We start from the raw sequence: 24520 nt of genomic DNA, 5'->3' as shown, positions 1-24520 counted from the left end.
GGTAGGATCAGAACAAACATCAGGGGTATGTTTTTTACTCAGAGAGCGGCGGATGCCTGGAATGTGTTGCCTGATAGGGTGGTGGAGGCAAATTCACTGGGGGCTTTTAGGAGGGGCTTGGATGGGCACATGAATGAGAGGAAAATGGAGGGATATGGGCATTCTGTAGGTAGAAGGGATTAGCTATGTTGACACAACATTGTGGGCTGTAGGGCCTGTTCTGTGCTGTACTGTTCTATGTTCTTCTCCCAAACTCTTGTGAAGTCTTGTAGTTGCAGTAATATTGCAGTGTGTGTGAATGACCCTGTGAACCTTTTACTGAGTGCACTACTTGAAACTCCATTAATGTTAGCAGGTAAAACAAATTAAAAAAAAGCTATAGAATGAAAGAAATTGGAACAAGAACAAAATATATTCAGATGTATTCAATGTGCACAACATGTCAACCAGAAAATAAAAGGCAGACAGGTTAATATTTCCAGCTGGCTTTTTTTCAGAACAATCACATCTAGTTTCCAAAACTGGAGAAAAGAACAGAGATCTGAAGACTTAAATTTTGAATTGCTGACCATATAGCACAATTGTTAACTTATTTATGTTAAATGATCAGAAAATCTGGGCTCAAACATAGTAATTGCCCTCATAAAGGGACATGTTAGTCACCTTGTAAATAAACTAGAAGAAGGTGTAAAATGTTGGAGGTGAATATCAAGTGCAAATATTAATGAAACTTGAATTTAAAGTCCTCTGTACAACAATTTTTTGTTTGCCTGTGAGTAGCATGCTGTGGAGTTATGCATGCCACTTAACTATTTAATTATGTTTCTGGTTTCCTAAAAAAATTGATAAATCACTAGGTAGCACTCATGTGAATTAATTCTCTGAGATCATCGTGCTGCTTTATTTCCTGTGAGCAATTGAATTACTGTTGTTCTGACCCTACTGTAGAATTGTTTTTATGGTTTCTGTTCAATGAGTAATAGCATTACTGGCTTTTCTCTAATATGGTTTAATGATATTTTTTCTGCCCATTTCTGTATCTGGTTTGCTAATCAGTGTATTCAGATTCATGCCTATTTCTTAATCTTGTTTTGCAACGATTTTTCAGTGAAACAGGATTTTATTTAAAAATATACAACCATAGTTCTTCTTAAACAATTACCAATTACAGAGTTTCAACTTTTAATCACCTTTAATCTTTTAAAGTGTATTTTTTAATGGGAATTATCAATTTCAACAAAAAAACTTGCTTCCTTTCTGTGGAACCTGTAATGCAGCAAAAAAAAACAAGCTTCACATGAGTCTTAAACTGAAGATTAATACTGAGCCACATGGGTTATTAGAGCAGATAACCTAATGCATGCTCAAAGAACATGCTTAAAGGAACCACTCAAATGAGAAATTGGGAGGGGACGGGGGTGGTGGTGAAAGTAATATGTTACCTTTACCTCTTTCCTTTCTTATCCTAGCATACCGAACCAAACTTGTACTCCCAATCCTCATTCCCAAAATTGCAATTTTCTCTTGTCCTCCTCCTACTTTCCCTTGTGTCAGTGCCAGGATTAAAATTTTATCAGGTTTAAGGTTAGAGGGGGAAGTTTAAAGGAGATGTGCGGGGCAAGCTTTTTACACAGAGTGGTAGGTGCCTGGAATGCACTGCCAAGGGGAGGTGGTAGAAGTAGATACAATAACAACACTTAAGAGCCATTTAGACAGACACATGAACAGGCAGCAAATAGAGAGGTATGGACCATGAGCAGGTGGATGGGGTTAGTTAGATTGGAAAATTGGTTGGCACAGACTGATGGGCTGAAGGGCCTGTTCCTGCGCTGTATTGTTCTAAGTCCTATGTTCTGAAAGACCTTATGGGAAATTTTAGCTGAGTTTTGTAAATTTTCATACTAGTAAAGTTGTGACCACGTGAGTTTCCTTTTGAGTGCTCCGGTTTCCTCCCACATCCCAATGTCACGTGGGTTCGTAGGTCAATTGGACACTGTAAATTGCCCCAGTGTATAGGTGAGTGGTAGAATCTAGGGTGGGGAGAACACACTAGGATTAGTGTAGGATCAGTGTAAGTGGGAGCTTGATGGTCAGCACAGACTCAGTGGACAGAAGGGCTTGTTTCCATGCTGTAGGACTCTGTGATTCTGTGACTCTATGGTAATGGATGATGAATGCAGTAGAGTAAGAGCAAATTGATTGCAATGAGGTTGTATAGCCAAGGACTTTTTAATGATGTTGTACTGTCGAACAATTGCCTCTCCCCACGAGGAGGCACTTTAACAGTGCCACCTGTGCAGCCCTACTTAGTGACCATTTGTACCCCTGGCAAATGGTTGTGTACCCCTGGCAAAACTAATAGAAGGCATCAACTATAAAAGGCAGAGAAATTTGGTTCATCATTGCACTGAAGAAGGACCCATTGCTGCCTTCTGCACTGCAACAATGCAGGTAAGGCCTATCCCTGTAAAAAGTGCTCACGAAGGCCCACTTCCGTCCATAGGGGCCTAGTTTCCTGTTTGAAGCCCGCTGTTCCTTGAAGAAGGGAGTTTCAGATTCGTTACCATTTGAGAAAAAAATTCACCTCATCTGTCTTAAATGGATGACCTCTTATTTTTAAATATTAACCCCCTAGTTTGAGATAATCCCACAAGTGGAAACATTTTCTCCACATCCACCCTGTCAAGACCTCACAAGATCTCACATATTTCAGTCAAAGTCACCAACTTACTTACATTGGCAGAGTATGAGGTCATTGAGCCTGTTGACTCTATATAGGCTCCCAGCAGAGCCATCCCATCAATCCCATTACCCCCTTACCACCTCCTTATTTTTCCTGCAGCCCTGCAACTTATTCTCTCTCACATACTCACCATCATCCACTTTGGTTATTTTGCCACTTATTGAAACTAAGAGAGAATTTCTAGAAACCAATTAACCCACCAGTGCCTCTTTGGAATGTGAGAGGAAACAGGAATACAGAAACTCACTCAGCCCTGTGGAGAACATGTAACTCCGCATAGACCACATCCAAAACCAGGATTGAACTTGGGTGAGGCAGCAACAATAATTGTAATGCCACCATGCCTTTCCACACGTCGCAATCCATCCATCCATCCATTTCCTGATGAGAGAGTTGTAAATGGAGAATTTTTATTGGTCTATAAACAAGAGAATATTTCAGTTGAAATTGAACACACTTTCTTTTCTGCTCAGCATTTTAGACCAAGGAAAAAATATCATGTTTAAGTACATAATTGCTATATGTGTTGACACTGATGCATTGTGGATATAGTGGCCTACCAGCCCACTATGTGTGGAGTAACACTGGTGCAACTTTTGGGAATCTGTTACTTGGTTGATCTACTGTGGTTGAGAACTGAGGAGGTTGGGGCTTTATCTGTAAAGAAATTTGAGAAAGGGGAAAACACTTGAAAGCTTTCCTACCTTATCATTTTTGTTTGTTTTATTACTAATAAATCATTGTAGTTTGTTTGAGTAAGTAAGATACTTAATTTTTTTTGATCTTGGCTAAATTAATGTGTGATACATTCAGTTTTTGATAAACTGTCATTGTAAGAACAGTCCTGCTAATCAGTGTACTGTGTTTTATGTGGTTAACTATTCACAAATGATACTCTGTAAGAACAGACAACGATGCATACCATACTTCAAGTTTCTAATATGAAAAATCAGAGTTGGTGAATGTTTTTCCTTTTGGATGAGATGCTAAACTGAGGCCCAGATTGTTTGCTGAGTTGGAAGAAAATACCCGATGGCGCAATTGAGAAGGTGTCGAAGAGTTCTGGTAAATGTTCATCCCTCAACCAACATAATTAAAAAGGCAGATTACATGTCTGTAATCATATTGCTGTATACGGAATCTTCCTTTGTGCAAATCATTTGCTACTTTGGACAGCACAGTTATACAGCTAGTATAGCTACTGCCTTACATCTCCAGTAACCCAGGTTCAGTCCTGATCTCCAGAGCTGTCTGTGTGGAGTTTGCATGTTATCCCTGTGACTGCATGGGTTTTCTTCAGGTGCTCTGGTTTCCTCCCACATCCCAAAGACGTGCAAATTGGTGGGTTAATTGGCCTCTGTAAATTACTCCTAGTGTGCAGATGTGGTAGAGCCCAGTGGGGTGTTGAGGGGAACATGGAAAGAAAAAATGAGATTAGTGTAGGATCAGTGTAAATGAATGATTGGTGGTTGGTCTGGATTTGGTGGGGCAAGGGGCGTGTTTCCGTGCTGTATGACCTTTCCTACTTTCCAACCACGGCTGCATTTCAAAAGTAGTTTATTGGCTGCAATGTGCTTTGGTAGACTGTAAAGGTGCTTCATAAATATGGTTCATTACATTCATTCCTCTCCTTCCCTTCTTGCCAAAGAATTACCATTATAAGGTTTAATTATATTTCTTAAAAATGTCAGTAAACTATCCTGGGATCCACATCAAGGATTCTGAGGTAAGGTGTTTCAGATTTTGTTGACTTACTTTCAGAATCAGGATCGGTTCTATTTTCACTGACATATGTCTTGAAATTTGTTGTTTTGCGGCAGCAGTACAGTGCAAGACATAAAGACATAAAAATTACTTTAAGTTACAAAGAGATAAATAATCACTCTTTGTATTAAGAGCCTCTTTCAAGGATGTGATCCATTTTTCTCAATTTCTCTGCCTCCGCCGTATCTGCTCCCATGGTGAGGCTTTCCACTCCAGGACATCCGAGATGTCCAACTTCTTTACTAACCGTGGCTTCCCCCCTACTGTGGTTGAGAGAGCTTGCACCTGTATCTCTGCTATTTCCCGCACCTCTGCTCTCACCCCTACCCCTCCCAGACCCACAGGGATAGGGTCCGCCTTGTCCTCACATTTCATCCTACCAGCCTATGTATCCAACACATTATTCTCTGCCACTTCCGCCATCTCCAACGGGACCCTCCCACCCATCTCGCTCCCACCCCGGAAACTTTCCACTGCACCCGCCATAGGTGCAACACCACCCCCACCACCTCCATCCAGGGACCCAAAAAGTCCTTTCAGGTGAGACAGAAATTCACCTGCACCTCCCTTAATATCATCTACTGCATTCGGTGCTCCCAGTGTGGCCTCCTCTGCATTGGCGAGACCAAACGCAGACTAGGTGACCGTTTCGCAGAACACCTGTGCTCAGTCTGTAACCACGATCTGCATCTTCCCATTGCCAGTCACTTCAACTCCTCCTCCCTCTCCATCACAGATATGTCAGTCCTCAGCCTCCTCCACTGCCAGGAGAATTCCAAGTGCAAACTGGAGTAACGGCTTCTCATTTTCTGTCTTGAAACCTTGCAGCCTAACGGCATGAACATTGAGTTCTCCCACTGTAAGTAATCCCCACAGCCCACCCCCAACCATGCCTCTTCTTTTCTTCCCTTTCCTAGCCTATCTCTTTCTTCTATCCCCCTTTTTCCTCTCCTTACCTTTGAGCCATCCCCTGGTGGATCTGCTCTCCCCTCCTCCCCCGCACCAGCCTATCTCTATCTCTTACCTGCATCTACCTATCACCACCCTGTGCCCACCCCACCTCTCCACTTTTGTCCAACTATCACAGCTCTGCTTTTCCCTCCTATATATTGGGCTTCCGCTTTTCCTACCTTCAGTCCTGAAGAAGGGTCCTGACCCAAAATGTTGACCGCCTGTTTTTCTCCACGGATGCTGCCTGGTTTGCTGAGTTCCTCCAGCATCATTGTGTTGCTGCAAGAAGTTGCACGTAATTCAAGTATTAAACGCTCTTTCTCAGCATCTGCATTTACTCACGTGAGGCTCCACAAGGCAAGGTCTGCCCATTGCTGCTCTCTGCTCTCTACCAGAGCTACTCATTAGTTTCACTCTCCAGTTGCTTCTCTGTCGTCTTGTAAATTTCTCCTCACTATATGTTTATCCAATTCTCCCAGAAGGCCAGAATGGAACCTGCCTCTTCTGCAGGCGGTGCATTCCAGTTGCTGCATTGAAGCATTTTTCCTTGTCTCACTATTAATTCTCGTCCCCTTTTATGTTATACCTGTGAGCTCTAATCCTTGACTCTTCCACGAAAGGGAACAACTTCTCACTATCCACATTGTCCAGATCCCTTATCATTTTATATACTATCAAATTTCCCCTCAACCTTCTCATCGCTAAAGAAAGCTGTCCCAGATTTTCTAGTAAGCAAAGCCCATATCCCAGGAACCATTCGCACAAATCTTTTCTTTATTAGTTCATAAGGAGATTAGCCATGTGATGAGTACAATTCTGTGGTTTAGAGATCTGATTGTGTAGCGCTGATTTCCTTTATCACTTACAAAACCAGCATTTCTTGCCCAACCCCCATTACCCTTTAGTGTTGATGTGGTGAAATACTCCCCGAGTGCAGTTAAGATGCTGATTCTATTGTCTTGAAGAAGGAACAATATTATGCATCTGTGTTGGATGGTGTGATATAGCAGGGGCATCGTTCACATACCAACTCTCTCACTGTCCTTGCCCCTCTGATTTCCCCACCCCTCACCACCTGGTTCTATGACGGTCAACCTTCCTTCAAACCTCCTGCATGTTAACACACCACCCTTCTTCCTTGCTGGTTTAAAGTTGTGGAAGTAGTGCCTTGTAGGAGCAGCTTCACCAGATTGTCATGCACCTTCAAGGTAACAGGGGACGGGCAATAAAGGGAGCAAAAAGCTGCAGATGCTGGAAATCCAGAACAAAAACAGAAAATGCTAGAAGAACTCAGCAGGTCACCCAGTATCTAAGAGGATAGAAACCAGGTCAAATGTTTCAGGTCAATAACCCTTCATTTATTAAATTCTATTTTCTTTTGTAATAGGCAAAAATTGCTGGTTTTTGTTAAGAATGTCCCCTATATGATGACATCAACAATAGCATGTAATTCCAAAGCACCTCTAACACAGCAAAAGTGCTCTCAGATTCAACCCCCTTAACCTTCCGATTTCCCCCCCCCCCCCCCAACTTTCTGGTCTCTGCCTACTCAATGCTCTGTCCCCTGAGGCCTGTATCAAGTGATGAAGGTCCAAATCTCCATGCACCCTACTCCCTTCACCATCAATGTAAAAGTTGGGAAGAATAAATCAGCAGAAAGTGTTTTCTGTAATTTATTTCCTTTTTCTAGTCCTCTGAAATTTAGTAGACTAAAGGACATAAAAAATGTTTTAATTTAACTGTAGTTCTTTTTGCTAGAAAAGTGTGTTACGTCACGTGTTGGGTGTTTATTGTTACTGTTGAGATATCCATAGCACTTGTCATGCCAGCTAATATATGTGATCGGCTTTCATCAAATATTAACAACAGAGCGTTATTAGATGATTTTTCTTCTCCACCAGAGTTCAATTTTGTTCCACTTTGAAAATGAACATGATGTTATAATGATTAAGATTTTGCAATTGAAGTTGGTCTTAAAAGGAACATTTTGCTTATTGAATAAAATTTTCACTTCGTGACTTCGAAGTTCCACTCTTAAAATGCAGAAGACCCTCATTTACTATTTATATATAAGTAGTATTCTTCTTAGAAAATATGTTGAAAATCAACTGATGCAGAAAGCACTTGACAAAGCTCATGGACTTTTGAAAACAGGCATCTTTTCAAGTCATAATGTAAATAATTTTGTATGTGGCATTTAATGCAAACAGCCAGAATAAAGGATTTCATGTTTATAAATGGCAAGGTGTAGGCTCACGTAATCTACCTAAAATTGATAACAGCATCAGCATCTGGCAGAGGCTAGTTGTTTCTGGGCAAGGTTCTGCAGAAAGAACAATCTCTGGCCCAGTTGTAGAGCAGCATAATTGGAAGCCTACAATATATTTGGTGAGTAGCCGGTAAAGAGAGAAAGACGATGACAAATTAGAGAAAACAACGGAAGGGTAATTACAGAACATTTATGTCTGTGATTATTGTATTCCAAAATAACCAAGATATTAATGTTGGCCAAGTTCATCAGAAGATAAAAGTCCTTATTCATTGCTAACCTTGGGTTCCTGCCAGGTATCCAGTGGATCCAATAATACCACAGTCTCGACTGACATATCAGCCATTATATTGTTTTGTTTGCAGCAATGAAAGATCACCAATCTACTAGAGCAAGAAAATTTCACTGATTCATTGAAGGAGTATATAGAGCCTCTTACTGTAAAGAAACAGGCCCTTCAGCCCACCATGACCATGTTGACCTTTTTGCCTGCAGATCACCAGTTTTGTTGTCAGTGAGATTTATCAGATGTGCTCGGCTGGATTACCTAACAGCTGTAAGATGGCCATTGAAATGAATAGGCATGCTCATCCAGCTTCAGGTCTAGGCAGGGCCAGGAGGCATGAGCAGATTCCCAAACAACCCTGATGCAGGGTTTCGACCTGAAATGTCGACAGTTCCTTTCCACCCCACAGATGCTGCTCAACCTGCTGAGTTCCTCCATCAGACTGTGTGTTGCTCCAGATTCCAGCACCTGCAGTCACTTGTATCTCCCAAACATCACTGTCAGGGAATCTCAGCAAGTTTATGCTCCATCTTTGAACTCCGCGAGTTCACCAGCAAGATGCCATGTTAAATGCTGCCTTTTTCAAACAGAGTTTAACCAATCCCACCCCACTGAATCAAGGAGCAGAGAGGAGAATAAAACTTCTGCCTCAGTACAACTGTAGGACCAGTTTCACTGTAATGTTGAAGCTGAGTAAATAAAGCTATGGTGAAGTATTTGGAAAACCCTTGAATAATCAGACCACATTCACATTTTTGAGGGTGGTGGAATAGGGGCTGCTGATGGAGGTTAGAATCATTACTGACCACTCATTACTTCTCTGCAGTTACCTGATAGTCAATAAAGAGTTGTGCCAAATGTGGCTCCTGAAATGAAATTTTAATTAAGTCTCCTGCACCTCATTGATCTGTGAATATTAATGCATTATCTTGGGTATACCAATAATAGGAAAGACAGACAGCACTTAGTTTACAGCGTGTAAAATCTTTCACACCACAGGCAATGAAATAATTGCAGTTTTACACAATTTTACCTTACAACTTTCTCTACTTTGTACTGTGGCTCACTTCTTTTCTTCTGAGCCTGTGGAAAGCCTCCATTTTCTTTTGCGCTTGCACTCTTCGGTTCGTTTATGCCTGTAAAAGCCTGGATCACTTTTCCATTCCCCCTCTGCCTCATGCCCTCCTACCATGAACTGGGCCTGAACACAACATTTTGTTCTTTGAATCAACTTGTGTGGCTAAGTGGACTTGATTTTGCATATCCCAATGAGGATGTTATCAGTGGTTTAACAAACCAAAAAATCCACCAGTCTGTAGATAGTTAAATTAGTATGAGACTTTAGTGTGATTCTGTGGAATTGTTCCTGTTTGGTAGCACAGCTCCAGCTGTATTGTCACTAACGTCACTGTGGCTCTCAAGTACATTTATTTTTATTTTTATAATCATAAGCATAAACTTGTATAGAATATTTCACATGTAAAATAAAAAGAGAAAATTATGGAGATTCTCAACAGGTCAGGCAGCTTCTGTGGAGAATGAAACAGAATTATGCTAAAGATGAATCCTTGATCTCCCAATTTACCTTGTCATGGCCCTTGCACTTTTTTAATGCACTGCACTTTCTCTGTAACTGCAACACCATATTCTGCATTCTGTTTTCTTTTTACTGCCTCAGTGTACTTATTTATGGCAAGATCTGCGTGGCTGGCATGCAAACAAAGTTTTTCACTGTATACTGGTACACATGATGATAATAAACCAATAGTTTTTCAGTTCAATGACCATTCATCAGAACTTGGAAAAGTTAGAAACTTAACACATTTTAAGTTGTAAAGGAAGGGTGGAGAGAACAAAGGGAATGTCCGTGATAGGGTGGAGACCAAGAGAGATTGAATGACCTGAGCGGAGCTAGCTGAGAAAGAAGTGAAAGGTTGTTAATTACAGCTGAAGGAGATAAATGAGAACAGAGGAGAGGGAGAAAAGAAAGCAATGTGGTCAAGTTCTTGTTTCATTCAAATTCCATTAATGTATCAATTAATTCTTAGGACTCTGCGACACCTTACTCCATGTCAGGCTGTGCTTTTCCTACTTGATCGCTTTTCTAACTTGCATGACAATGATGTTATAATTCAATTTGCAAATTGTATCCACAGTGTGTGGAACCGGACACTTCATTACCAGGTGCTGCACTTACTCTACTGTAAGTAGCTGTGTGCTTGCACTCCTGAGTCATGTAATCTGCCCTGGCACTCCAGTGTAATAACCACAGAGTGCTTCACTGCCAAAGGTGTCACCTTTCAGATGAGACATTAAGCCAAGGCTCCAGCTGTTGGATGTAAAAGGTCTCAGGGCATCCTTTGAGAAAGGGCAGAGCAATCCTCCTTGTGGTCCTGATCTATATTTATCTGTAAGACAACAACACTAAAACAGACTATCTGGTGATGTATCCCACTGCTGTTTGTGGGACTTTGCTTTCTGCCTCTCTTCCTGCATTAGTGACTGCAGTTTAGAAGTACTTTATTGACTGTGATGCACCTTGGAATGTCACTGAGAGGTGACCTTGTAGAGATGTACAAAATCATGAGGGGCATAGATAAGTCATAGTCTTTTTCCCAGTGTAGCAGTGTTTAAAACTAGAAACATAGATCTAAGGTGAGAGGGGAAGGATTTAAAGGGGATCTAAGGGGCAACTGTTTCACACAGAGGGTGGTGGGTTTGTGGAATGAGCTGCCAGAGGAAGTGGTAGAGGCAAGAACAATTACAACATTTAAAAGACTTTTAGGTAGGTCCATGCTTAGGAATGGTTTAGAGGGATATGGGCCAAACACAGGCATATGGGACTTGCTCAGCTTGGTAACTTGGTCGGTATGGAGTTGGGCCAAAGGGCCTGTTTCCCTGCTGTATAATAATATGAGTCTATTCTCCTGGCCAGCAGGCATATGCTTGGGGTTGGTAACAGTCTGCTAGAGGTCAGGTCTCCTCTGCTCAGGGCTGACTGTTGCCTGCTTTGGCCAATGGCCATCAGCTCGAGGTGAGCAGCCAGCTGTCTGAGGCCAGTACTTGTCTGCTGCTGTATCTGATCTGTAGCTCAGAGGAGGTGGATTGCCTCCACCTGCCCTGCAGTAGCAGATAAGACCTTTACCATCACACCCTGCCCCATGCTGTGTCTGCTCCCTCCAAGACAGAACTGTACACCATGTGCCTACTGGTAAGTAAGGACTATAGGCTCCACACAGAGCCCAGTGAAAAGTTGGAACAATCTTCCCTTGTGCTCCTTGACACCTCTTGTAGGCTTTCTAAAGGTCAGACAATGAGTCCTGCATCTCCAGCTACAGCAGCACCATTTTATAGGCATCCCATAAACCTTCATCCGAATCCTCTGAAGAATAAGTGATGCGTGACATTGATCTCTGGGGAGTTTGCATTTGACCTGCCCTTATGTCATCTGGGCTGCAGTCGAATATTACCAGGTACCTCACTCACATGAAGTTAGTCCCTCTTCAATGGTTCTGCTTCCCCCTCTACATTTCCAAATACATGTGCCTGCTTCCTCTGTCATGTTGGAGTCAGCTTCCTCAGATGGAAGGGGTGGGAGGATGTGGAGGGCCTCTACTGGTGGGATTTCTTATGACTCAAAGATTAAGGCACAAAGGCGAAATCACAGTGAGAAGAGGAGGGGAGGTAAGGTGGGACACATGAGTGATTAAAAGCAGGATTATTTTGGGACGAGTGGGAGAAGAAATGTCTAAGGGCTGGATATGTGCAAGGCACCACCTGGAACAGTTTCTAATCCTCCAATGATGACCAGATGCAGGACATCAAAGCTCATGGTGGGCAGCGATTCTCCTTGGAAAAGAAATGGAAGAGTATGCTTATGTGGTGTGTTTGTGAGTGGGGGGGGGGGAGGTGATGGATGGGTGCTGTGATGGTTGCCATGGATGAATAAGTGTAGGTGTGTATGAGTCCTGGCAAAATGTGAAGAGCGTGAGAGCAATAGTGCTGTGTTGTCAGAAGGGACTCGTGGCTGACTCTAGTGACTTTGAGCACACAAACACGGTGCACTATTTGCATTTCCTTGGTATCTGTGAAGTCAACTCGATCTTTCTGCTCAACTCTCTGGCATGGAACTTGAATCCACAAGCCTCTGGGGCAAGACTGAGCCATCGCTGTTTCTACAGAATCACCTTCTGCGATACAAACTGAAAAATCTCTGCAGCACCCTTGATAATCTCCCCTGATTTTAAGTGCCATTGGATGCATTCCATCTGCTCTTAGTGCCTTAGGAATATTTAAGCTCTGCTGTATTTTAGTACTGTTTACACACTTCCCCTTGATCATTTAGTGAGTTTATTCAGTGAGTACTTGACATATACAGATAACAAAGATGTCAGCTTCAACCCAAATGTTAGTTTCTATCTATTTACAAATATTTTCTTTCTGGCTCAGTAACTGTTCACATTTGTGCAGTTCATCCACTGCCAAATGGAAGCTGTTTCACTTTGTCCTTGAAATTTCCCCATCTTCAGCAATCTGCTTAGTAATTCAGCATTAGTCTGAACTACACCATGAGGTTCTTCTGAAAGTTGTACATATTACTCCTGCAGTCCTGGAGCTAACATTGTGCTTCTGATTGATTTAAGATCCCTTGGCCAGGTGGTGCATGCACTTCTCTGTGGCTCTAATAACAAAGTTTAGTAAATTTAGTTTAGTAAATATAGTCTCAATGACTCATAAAAAAGAAAATGCATTGGCTATTTGCATGCTGCTCTTGAAGATGCTAACTTTCATCAGATCAGTACCAGACTTCAGAAAAACATTAGCACTTAACCTCTTAGGTGTGAAAATCAATAATTTTGTTCATAGTTTGTAGAGATGTTTGCTGGATTTAATACCGATGTGTAAAGTTGACTGTGGTGAAATCAATGCATGAAAGCTAGGATTTATTTAGGAAAATCTATGTGCGTTTTGCATATCTGGTATGGTAGGACAGGATCATTTTACATCAGAGCAAATTTAATAAAGGAACCCAGAGTCGGAAACATGCAGTGTTGTTTATTTCAGCTCTCAGTGACTGAAAATAAACTTTGGACTAAGTGGAATGTGAGTAAGGCTGCTTCTAGGTTATTTGGCGAGACTGCATCTATTCAGCCGGGTTTCTGGATGTGTTGGGATTGAAGTTCCGATGCAGCCGCTGTTCCTCAGGCAATACTCCTGGGAAACTAGAGCAGGTTGACTCCAGAGTAGCAAACATTGACCACTCCTGGGAAAACCATACTTTTAGAGCAGTCCCACAATGGCAACTCGGCTACACTTCTAAACCTAACATTTCTAACCTATTTCAACACTGATTTTTTTGTTTCTCTCTTTCCCCCCATCCCACTGTGAAATGCTTGACTCTCCATTTTCTCTGAGGCTTTTAGAACATAAGACATAGACCATTGAAGAGTACAGCAAAGGTATAGGCCCTTCAGCCCATGATGTCTGTGCCAAACATGATGCCAAATTAATCTAAATCTCTTCCGCCTACACTTGATCCACATCCCTCCATTCCCCGCATATTCATGTGCCTAACAGCCTCTTAAATGCCACTATTATACCCGCTTCCACCACTGCCCCCCGGGCAACCCGTTCTAGGCACCTACCACTCTATGTTTAAAAAAAAACTTGCCTTGCATATCTCCTTTAAACTTTTCTCCTCTCACCATAAATGCATGTCCTCTAATACTTGACATTTCCACCCTGGGAAAAAGATTCTGACTGGCTACCCTGTCTATGCCAGCTTTTGTTCCTTCCTCCATGGCTGTTGATAAGGCCCCAATCTCCTCTAGCAACATCCCCCTCCACTGACCTTCATTTCCTCCAATCAGACACTTACCTGACCACCGGTCTCCAACACCACCTCATTTTGGGAAAATGGCCATGGTGTGGCGACTCACCATTTAGTCGGGCGAACTGGCTCGGCAGTCGGGTCGTGCGGCGTCGGAGCGACGAGGCTCAAGATGGCGGCGGGCCTCGTCTTTCCGAGCGACGGGGAGAACCCGCACGCGGGAAAGTCCTGATGACGTAGGACTTACGTCATTACCGGTTGTTTTGGGTGGGAACATTCTCCCTTAAAGGGCCCGCACAAGGCGGGAAAATAAACCAATTCTGTTTGGCAATCCTCCGAGTAGAGTCTTGTTTTATTCCGCGGTAGCAACCGCTACATTGGTGACCCCGACGGTCCAAACGGCTTTTGGACCCGCGAAATGAACGACAGCGCAGCAGCCAACGCAGTGGCCCTCAAGCTGCCCACCTTTTGGACACTTCGGCCCAGCGTCTGGTTTGACCAGGCCGAAGCGCAATTCCACCTTCGGCAGATCACCTCCGACTCCACGAAGTACTACCATGTGGTTAGCTCTCTGGACCAGGAGACAGCCGCCCAGGTTGGAGACTTCATCCAGTCGCATCCGGAGGAAGATAAGTACCCAGCTTTCAAAGACCTTTTGATTCGGACCTTTGGCCTCTCCCGTCGTGAGCGCGCTGCACGCCTGCTTCATCTGGATGGCCTGGGGGACAGATCCCCATCCGCCCTAATGAATGAGATGCTGGCATTGGCCGAGGGACACAAGCCATGCCTGATTTTCGAACAGGCCTTCCTCGAACAGCTCCCTGACTGACATCACCACTGATTCCTGCGCCCGGGCGCTGCTCACAACTTGGGTCTCACATTTTGGCATTCCGGCCCACATCACTTCAGACAGAGGCACCCAATTCACTTCCGGTCTCTGGGCTGCATTAGCGAACCTGCTAGGGACGCAGCTGCACACCACCATGGCCTACCATCCTCAATCAAACGGGTTGGTGGAACGTTTTCACCGCCATCTGAAATCGGCCTTGATGGCCCGCCTGAAGGGTCCTAACTGGGTTGACGAGCTGCCTTGGGTCCTGCTCGGCATACGCACTGCCCCCAAAGAAGACCTCCGCACTTCGTCAGCTGAGCTTGTATACGGGGCGCCACTAGTTGTCCCCGGGGATTTCATACCTGCCCTTCGGGATCAAGGGGAACAACCCCCAGCAGTCCTACAAAGACTGCGCGAGAAGCTTGGCGACTTGGCCCCGACTCCCACCTCACGGCACGGTCAAGCCCCATCCTGCCAGCCCAAGGAACTATGGGACTGTAAGTTTGTTTTCGTTCGCAGGGGCACACCTTGGGCGCCATTGCAACAACCATATGAGGGACCGTTCCAAGTCATACGGAATAACGGATCCACTTTTATTTTGGACATTGGAGACAGGGAACAGGTTTTCACGGCGGACCGCCTCAAACCGGCCCATTTGGATCTGCAACAGCCTGTCGAGGTTGCCACGCTGCGATGCAGAGGCCGCCCCCCTAAGCGGCAGCTGGCACAGCCCACGGACCTTGGGGACTGTATCGCCGGTTCTGGGGGGGGTTGTGTGGTGACTCACCGTCTAGTTGGGCGAACCGGCTCGGCAGTCGGGTCGCGCGGCGTCGGAGCGACGAGGCCCAAGATGGCGGCGGGCCTCGTCTTTCCGAGCGACGGGGAGAACCCGCGCGCGGGCAAGTCCTGATGACGTAGGACTTACGTCATTACTGGTTGTTTTGGGCGGGAACATTCTCCCTTAAAGGGCCCGCACAAGGCGGGAAAATAAACCAGTTCTGTTTGGCAATCCTCCGAGTAGAGTCTTGTTTTATTCCGCAGTAGCAACCGCTACAATGGTATATTTTCAGTTAAATTGAAAGGGAGCTTAATTTGGTGCAGTTATGAGATCTTTGCACCTTTATTGTAGTTCAGTTAGAATTGTGCTTTGATTCACAGCAAGAACTGTGTGCATTAAAACTAATGCTTCAGAAAGGAATGGCACTTGATTAGTTTGTGGGTGCATGGTGACTCACGGTTGCAGAATGCAGCAGAGTATGAGGGTGAAGAAATGGTACACAATAGAAAGGCCTTCCCTTTGTATGCATGCCCATTGTGGAATGCACAAAGGAAATTGGGTCAGTCCAAGACATGGATGTGGGCCAGACATGGATGGGAGAGTGTGGCCCAGGTGTTGGGGAGTGGAGGTCAAGGATTTTGGGGAATGAGTGAGACTGGGGACTGGTGGTAGGAAAAGTTGTGGAAATAGTGGGTAAAAATTAAGAGAGGTCAGACTGGCAAGTAAGTTCTAGGACCAAGCCAGGGATTGAAAGAAAATTCAGGTCAACAGGTTACAGGAGATCGGAAGGTGATTCAAACTGGGAAATTGATGGGGGAGTGGATGAGGAATCATGGAGAGTCAGTGTGGGTGCGGAAGGTGGTTGCTTTGCAAATAGGTGGTCAAGGGCGTTTTTGTGCAGATTGGAAGTTGATGGGTCAGAGTAAAGGGGGTCACTTTGAGAGTGGGATCCTGAGGAAGAAGTACAAGTAAGTACATTACCTATAGGGCATCCACATACGACTGATTACCAGTGCTGTAGTTTATGGTCTGGGATCTGCTCAGCCAGGGCCCCTTTCAGTAACGCCAACACAGGCTTCAGAGGCATAATGGATGTTTGCTTGTATGTTAGAGATTTGCAGGCCATTCTTGTGTGGACAAAAGAGCGGGAAGTGGTGCAAGTTGCACACAGTTGGATGTCACTGCGAATGTCAGGGGCCCGTTCTGCCTTAATATCAGTTGCATAGATGATCAGGAAGGAGAATCGCACAACTTGCATAAAGTTCAGGATTTTTCTCTGTTTTAGTTGCCGCATTTTCCAAATTCTAAACGACACACCTACCCATTCCTACTTAAAAAGTTACTTTATCGACCGCCATTCATTCTGTCTGGGAGGTTTCCATTCCCAATGCAGCAACATCTGTGGCTGAGTGAGCTCACAGTGGACGTGTCCTTGATGTATCAGTGACCAGCCTTTCTGCCAGCAGTAGCATTAAAGGGAGTTCCTTTCTTCCTAACCAAACAAAAGCTTTTGATGATGAGGTTTAATGCTGTACATTTTCCAGGCTTCTGGGGCAACAGGTTGAAGAGCCAACAGTGCATATAAAAATTGAGACATCCTGCACTTAATTTGTAGTTATTTGCTTAAAGATTGAATTGTGTCAAAATTTCTCAAGAAAAATTCTCGGTGCTTGGAGGTGAATGGACCAGAAACTCACTTAGCTTGGTCAATGAGCAGTAATTCTCAGTCCCACCATTTTGTTTCACTCATTTTAAGAGATCACTGTTTCATTTGTTGGACCAGCTTGTTAAACAATCATAAACAGTCTATGATTTTCATTATTTGAGTCCGGGAGTTATTCCAAATGGTGATTGCTGGTTGATGTTGTGATTGCTGGACAAGCCTGAATGTATACTTTCCAGTTAAGTGCTACCCCCTCCTCCTCATCACAGCACCACCATATAAAGTCTCCTGGTAATACAGGGCAATAGTCAAGAGTGTCTGCAAAGCAAATGCCTAAGTCAGACAGCTACAAATTTATGGTTTTGTCCACAATTAAAGTACCTTAAATCATTCTCTTTACTGTAAATGGTTTCAAATATCAACAAACTGGTGATGGCTAATTGATGTGAAGTATTTGCTGGGATTTATTGAGGTTGCTGGAGATGAGATGCAGTTCTTGCTCTACACCACTGGTAGCCACTGTTGTATCATTGTCTCCTCTTCAACACTATTTTAATAACATTATCACCCTTTTCTCCAGAAAGCTGCGTGTTTAAAGCTTATGAAGAAAGGAGAGAGACCATGGGTGCAATGGAAGTTCAAGAAGATAACCAAACACAAGTGGAACTGCCTATTGACCAGGTTAGCACATAGAGATAATTTAAAAAGATTAATTATGTGATATACTACTGAAATAAAAAATAAAATCTTACATTTATTCACACCTTTCACAACCTTAGGATGTCTCCAGGCACATATTCAGTTAGGTATATTTTGAAGTCCAGTGTCAGTTGTAATGTCGGAAACCTTGTGGCCTACTTGTACAGGGTGAGGTCCCATTCACAATAGGAGATTCTCTTTCAAGCACTGTAGGTGTGGGATAATTATTGATCATCATACCAGAGGAAAGTTCCTTTTCGTATCTACCGAGAGGGCAAAAGAACTCCTGGTTTAACATCTCATTTGAAACATAGCACCTACAAAGATAAAACACTCACCTGGACCATCAAATTAGTTATTGAACTCAAATCCTTTGAATAGAGCTTAAACTCACAATCTTCTGAATGAAATGAGAGTGCAGTGACCATCCTCAAACCAGGTTAACCACTGCCTCACAATTCAAAATAATATCTTCAATTTGAGTGTGTGATTTCATTCACTATTAGTGCTGGGCAGTGTGACCATCACAAATGTGCTTTCTTTATTTTGAAGCTCATAACTGCTTATAACTACTCTCCATTGATCTTCCTTATTTTGCTTCAGAACAGTATTGAGGGAAAATTAAAGCTACTCCACATTTTCATGTTCTTACCACTTAGTAAAAGCTTGTGAGAATCTTACCTTCAAGAAAGCAGGATCTCTGCTTCACATTTGGGGGCGTTACTCCTCCACAGAAGAAAAAACTGTGCATCCACTTTTACATTCTAGAGCTAATGGAAGATCTTTAGGTACAAGATGACTGATAGCCTCCAAGGAATTGTGCTGCTGCTTTTGCATGCAGAGGAAATGAAAGCATTGTGAAGCAGGGTTCTTAAGCTGAATTAATTTCCTAATTTTCATTGAGCTTCCATTAATATTCTTGATCTGTAATTTAAGATTAATCAAACTGCTCTTAGCAATGCTGTTGTGAACTCAGAGTTCTGTGAAGTTTTGTTGAAGGTATACCTTATCCGGAAACAATTGCTTCTTTTCCAAGTAGTACTTAGGAAGTGGTTATTTATGGAAACACAGCAATAAAACATTGTACATATATAAAATACTTTGTTTAACAAGCTTCTTTATTTCACTTCTGCCAGCATTAAAACATTGGAGTTGCTTGGCCAGATGAACAGATGTTTTAAATAGTTGGACAGTCAGGAGGGGTAAACACCTAAACCATTGAGTAATATGGTGCAGCTCTGTGGTTGAATACTAAGGAATAAGAAATCTTATTACTTGTATTTCATTTGGTTTCAGCTGCTTTGTTCATATTATTGGGGCTCTGTGACTTTTACTGCCTTTTAAGCAATAATTGGGTTGTAGCATTCCCAGTTGAAAAATAGAGCCTTACTTATTCGACATAGGTTTAACCCAAGGGGGAAAGAAGCAAAAGTGATAGTATTCTCTCTCTATAAAAGTCATTCAAATGTAGCAGCAGAAATATAGTTCATGTTTATTATATCTACACAAACTTTTTAAATGTAAAATCCCTTGTTTTCTTCATTGATACACAGGAACACAGGGGAGGCAAAGTACATTGTCATCTTACCTGGCCAGATGCACTCTTTAGGAAATATCAAAAGCGTAATGCCTCATAGAACTGGTTTATCAAATTTTGTACTGGCTACTTACCCAATGCAGTCTTGAATTTGCTGATACTTTCAGCACCTACTATCTCCCGTGGGAGGCCATCTGCTATATTCATAGTATCATCTGCCTGTGATATGGAATGCCAATATTCAATTCCTTTGCCATCAATTGTACAGAATATTAGGTGCTACATATAACTGGCAGCTGATCGAAGATGAATTTTAACCCAGTTTTCTTTGCATAAAATGTTAATATTTTTTCACCAATAAAGCACCAGTTTTGCTTTTTAAGCTTAAACTACTGAAGTGGAGAAAAGACACCACATGAAAGATGGAAAAAGCAAAACCAGGTTGGTTGCATGGTAAAGATGTTATTCATAGTTTTGGGAACAGCTGGAAGATAAATAATTAATGATTTTGTTTCATGACTGGTTTTGGCAAGTGCTTTCTCTTCAGTATCATAGACTTCATCTTCTAACTCTTGCAAAGCCAAATATAAACTGGTTGATGTAAATATTGGCACTGCATGCTGAATAACTGTTGTAGTATCAACCAATGTCCTTGCAGTCATTTTACTGGTTCTGCTCACATCAGTAAAAGTACTGCTAAGTTGAAGCATTTTCTAGAAAAGTGGTTTGAGAGCAACTTGGCTCGTGTTTTTATTTTTCACTTACATAGCTGGAAATAGGCATCTCAAAGTGAACAGTTATATCAAGTTGACATTAAACAAAAACAAGTCTCCGGGGCAGTGGGTAACACGCTGTTAGAGTACTATTCACCTACCTCCGGGATCTGGCTTTAAATCAAGCCAAGACAGATGGACTTAAAATCTCTTGCTCTCCAATGGCTGTTAAACATACTAAGTGAAATAAGTTCTGGCAGTATAATTCTGGTTCCCAGTGGGCACGAGTTCACATTGGAAAACTGCCTTCACAATCCCAGTTGGATGTAAAAAGAAACAAAGGAAAACCAACCGTCTTAAAAACATTAATTATATCCTTACTGACACGAGATATAGCTGCCTCGAGAGCTTCAAAGGATACAGCAAAGCTTTATTTCTGCATTTCCAGTTGCACAAAATTTAAAGTTGCATTTTTGATCAACTGGTTTTGTTAACGATGATATGAACTACTGTGGATTTAATGGAGCGTACCAAAGATTTGTTTATAGCATGAGGAATGCTGGGTGGAATCAAATTCCAAGAGTGGCTGGGTCACTCATTGAAGTGACACACTCTGCAATCCCCTGTCAAGATAGGATTGATGGTCTTGGAGATGTCATTGCATTAGATTATCTTGTGCTGTCTGATCCCATATAACTGGTTTCAGCTGTTCTGTACACAGGCTAAGTACTAATGCTACAACTGACCTTTGAGATGAGATAATGAAACAACTTGAGCAACAAGAGCAAAATCCTGGTTCCTATTAATCCATTAGCTCCCAACATGAGACTTAAATAGCAGATACTGATGCTGTAGGAATACTCTTCCAGTTCTATTTCACATATATAAAAAGACTGTGTCAGCATTTTACAGTGAAATTTGATTCCATTAAAACATTTAAACTCACCCCCACAGAATGATGATCTCAGCTTTGTCCTAAGGACAAAAATAAACATAATTAAGTCTTAATGCTCTGCCAAACCATTTTTAGCACAAGGATGATTTTTTTTGGGGAAAAACTACAAGCTATGAGTAGTTCCAAATAAATGCCCAGTACTTCAATTTTTATCATTGCATCATTTATTCCTGCATTCAGATTGGGCTTGAGCTGAGTGCAAGATCACTCTGTGTATGATTTTTCATGCTGGTTATTGAAGGTGAAGCCTTGGTTTGAATTTTGGCCCATTTCCAGAAATGAATGTGCCATAAATCAGTCTATTCTTCTTACACATACTGAACTGTGAAGCAAGATGTATATTTGTTTCACAGGTGTCCATATGCTGCTTCACTTTGAGAAGACCAACAAACATTTTTGCCAGATAGTTCAGATAAGTTTTATTTATTTTCTTAACTAACTCATTTAGTAATTAATGGTAGCATTATATATGTCTGTACAATGAAAACAATGAGTGTAATTGATATAATTACTTTAGCTGGCTTAATCACTGCAGCTTCCTCAACAATGTGGGATTCATGCAAAATTAATCATTATTCTGTTCCCTAAGTTCCCTTATTTTATAAAATCTAGAACATAATAATGGGATACAAATACCACTTTTTAGTCACATAATTTGTGAAAGGGGAGAAGTGATTGCGGAAGTAAAGCAAACAAGTGTCGTTATTTCTGTTTGCAAAATTTTATCTTAGCACAACCGTGGCACACACTACAAGACTGAAACACAGCTTTTTTCCCAAAGCTGTTAAATTGTTGAACATGGACTGACACCTCCCATACATACACACATACACATACTATGTCATCCCCCCTTTACCGGCTGGACTCATCATGGTGTTATTTAATATATTGATGTTGATATGCTGCTGATTATCATTATTATTATTATCATGGTTCATTTGCACACTGCCTTTTCATTTTTTTTATACTTTATATTTGTGTAAGTATGTTTGTTTTACTTTATAGTTATAATTGCTTTTATCAATTTACTGTTTTGGTTTTTATTAGGCAAGGGAGTGCCATCGTAATCTCGTTGTGTTGTTGTTGCAACAGTACAATGACAAATAAAGAAATAATAAAAAAAAATTATGTAAGCTTTGTGTTTAAGGTCAATAATGGAATGAGTAAATCTGTGAGGAGGAACAGTAATGGACTTTTTGTCTATTATTACTGCTAAACTGAATTTTGCTCACAGGGTGTAGAGAGAGAGGGAAAGATGGCAATGGGCTTACCAGAATTTGTATTTCAGAGATGCACTGGACTCTCAGTGGGACAGTGGTCAGGTTACGTGAAGGAAGGCCAAAATCAATAGCAAATACTCGCTGCTGAAAAGTAATTAGGGTTAGATTTACAGGAGTAAGTTAGATTGCTGGCAGTCCCGATGGTCAGTAGCCAGTTATGCAAATCCATTCCTTAATCTCTTAGTGTGAACATTTTTTGAAAAAGAAAATGGTTGGATATTAATTACTCATTCAATAAAAGCATTTTAGAATCCAATATAAATATGAGTAATTACAAACAAAACTATAATAAATCACCTTATGCACATAGCAGTAGCTATCCATAAACAGATTAAATGTGATAAATTAGTTGTAAGTGTCTTTGGCTTTGATTTCAACAGGAGCTGCTTTTAATGGAGGAGTTCAATGTGGGAAATTCAGAGGTCTGGGGGCTATGGAGTTATAGCTTTACAATGTAGCCTTTTCTTCCCCATAGGATGCTTGTCTGGAAGGCAATCTATTGACCACATTGGCTTCTTGTTGGATGGTGATAATGATTGGGGTGGTGGTGGGGAATGCAGTCGCTAATCCTGTTTTAAGTCTGTGGAGCAGCAGAAATGATGGTCCATTGACAGAGGTAACTTGGATGTAGTGCTGGAAAGTACACATAACTTTCCCCGAGGTTGTCTTTATGCTTGGACCAGTAGGCTGTGGAGGCCTGGGAAAGCTGGCTGCCAAGGATTAATAATGTTAATCCCAGAGGTGGACAGATTGGATGAGAATCGAAAATCTGAAAATTGTTATCAGTCATCCAACCAAACACACCTGACTTAAGAATTTCGCTGTTTCTGGGAATAGTAATAAAGTGTTTTTGTTAGCAGAGTAGTGATCTGGAGACATGAATCCAAACCTGCCACAGCAGCTGAGGAATTTTGTTAAATAAATTCAGTTAATTGAATAATATGAGGTAAAAAATATCAGAAACAGTGGCCACAAAATTACCAATGAGTGTAAAACTCATCTGGTTCACTAAAATCTTTTAGGAAATGATATCTATCAATATTCCCCTATTTGGCAGATACATTGCTTATGACCCATAGCAATGTGGTTGACTTTTAACTACCATTTGAAACGGCCTAGCAAACAACCTGGTTGTGTCGAACTAATTCTTTAATGCATAAGAAGAAAACTAGATGGAACACTTAACATCAATGAAAACTGTGGATTCTGGCATACAAAGACATATCCTGTGCAATCAACCTTGCACTGTCCTCCTCATAAACATTGGGTACCTCTGCCAAAGTTGGGGGAGCTGTCCCACAAACTGGTCAAGCAACATTGACTAAAACATGCTCACAGAATCATGTCTGCCAGGCAACATCCTAAACCCCTCCATTTTCTTCACTGGGTATGTTCTTTCCTACCAGAGGTGACTGTTCATCGTTCTAAGGTCAGGAGGGAGTGACCTTGGGAGTCATCCACTTTGGCTCTGGATACCATGAAGACTTAAGGTCTGATGTAGTCAAGAAAACCTCTAACCAATTATTACCTTTCTTCAGTTGTAGAATCAGTACCCTTTCAAGGTTGAACCGTACTTGAAAGAAACATTGAAGGTAGGAAAGGCACAAAATGTATGCTGAGTAAAGGGCTTCAATGATCATCATTAAGAGGGGCACCACCATTGATTGAGCTAGCCTAGTGCTAGTGGACCAGGATAATGGAGTGCCAGACTAGGTCCAAGACAAGTGGTGAGAGAACCATCATGAAGAAAGTGTGAGGAAAAGGCATTCCTAAGCCTCATCTTGGTCCATTTACTTGTTGTAGATGCATCTGTCCATGTCAATATTAGTAGGAGATATCCCTTATTGGCACTGTCTATCCAGTTGCATGGCACTACCACTGTGATGGACAGGATAGATCGAAGAGCTCAAATTTTGGCTATTGAGAGTTGATTGGACCATCAGCATGTATGCTAAAGACTGGAAGCAGCACGCAGTATGCAAAGGCATGTGACTCCACAACCAACAGTCCTCACACATCCAATTGTGGAAGGTGATGAACACATAAACAACTCTTTTAGCTTGTCCTTCATCATCTTCATTTCATTCTTCATTTCATCATTTGGATTCTTGTATTTTCTTCCTCAACTATTGTCTCTTTCACAAACTTCGTGAATTTTCATTTTGGTTCTCTTTTTTTGTTTTACTCTCATATTTTTCTGTATTATGTCCTACTCTCTAT

General features: G+C 42.0%; 1 protein-coding gene across 2 annotated transcripts in view; it reads left to right on the top strand.

Annotated features, from left to right (window-relative positions):
* Nucleotides 1–24520, top strand: part of LOC127570606 (doublecortin domain-containing protein 2-like) — a 131760-nt gene that overhangs the window by 69106 nt on the left and 38134 nt on the right. For both annotated transcript variants that reach the window (XM_052016315.1, XM_052016314.1), the window contains one exon: nucleotides 17697–17797. In XM_052016315.1, the coding sequence (XP_051872275.1) occupies nucleotides 17697–17797 (101 nt within the window). The remainder of the gene's footprint in view (nucleotides 1–17696; nucleotides 17798–24520) is intronic.

Source organism: Pristis pectinata, chromosome 5 (genome assembly GCF_009764475.1).
Source record: "Pristis pectinata isolate sPriPec2 chromosome 5, sPriPec2.1.pri, whole genome shotgun sequence".
In the NCBI taxonomy this organism is placed as follows: Eukaryota; Metazoa; Chordata; class Chondrichthyes; order Rhinopristiformes; family Pristidae; genus Pristis; species Pristis pectinata.
Note: the sequence above shows the minus strand (reverse complement) of the source record. Positions and strands in the feature narration are given on the sequence as shown.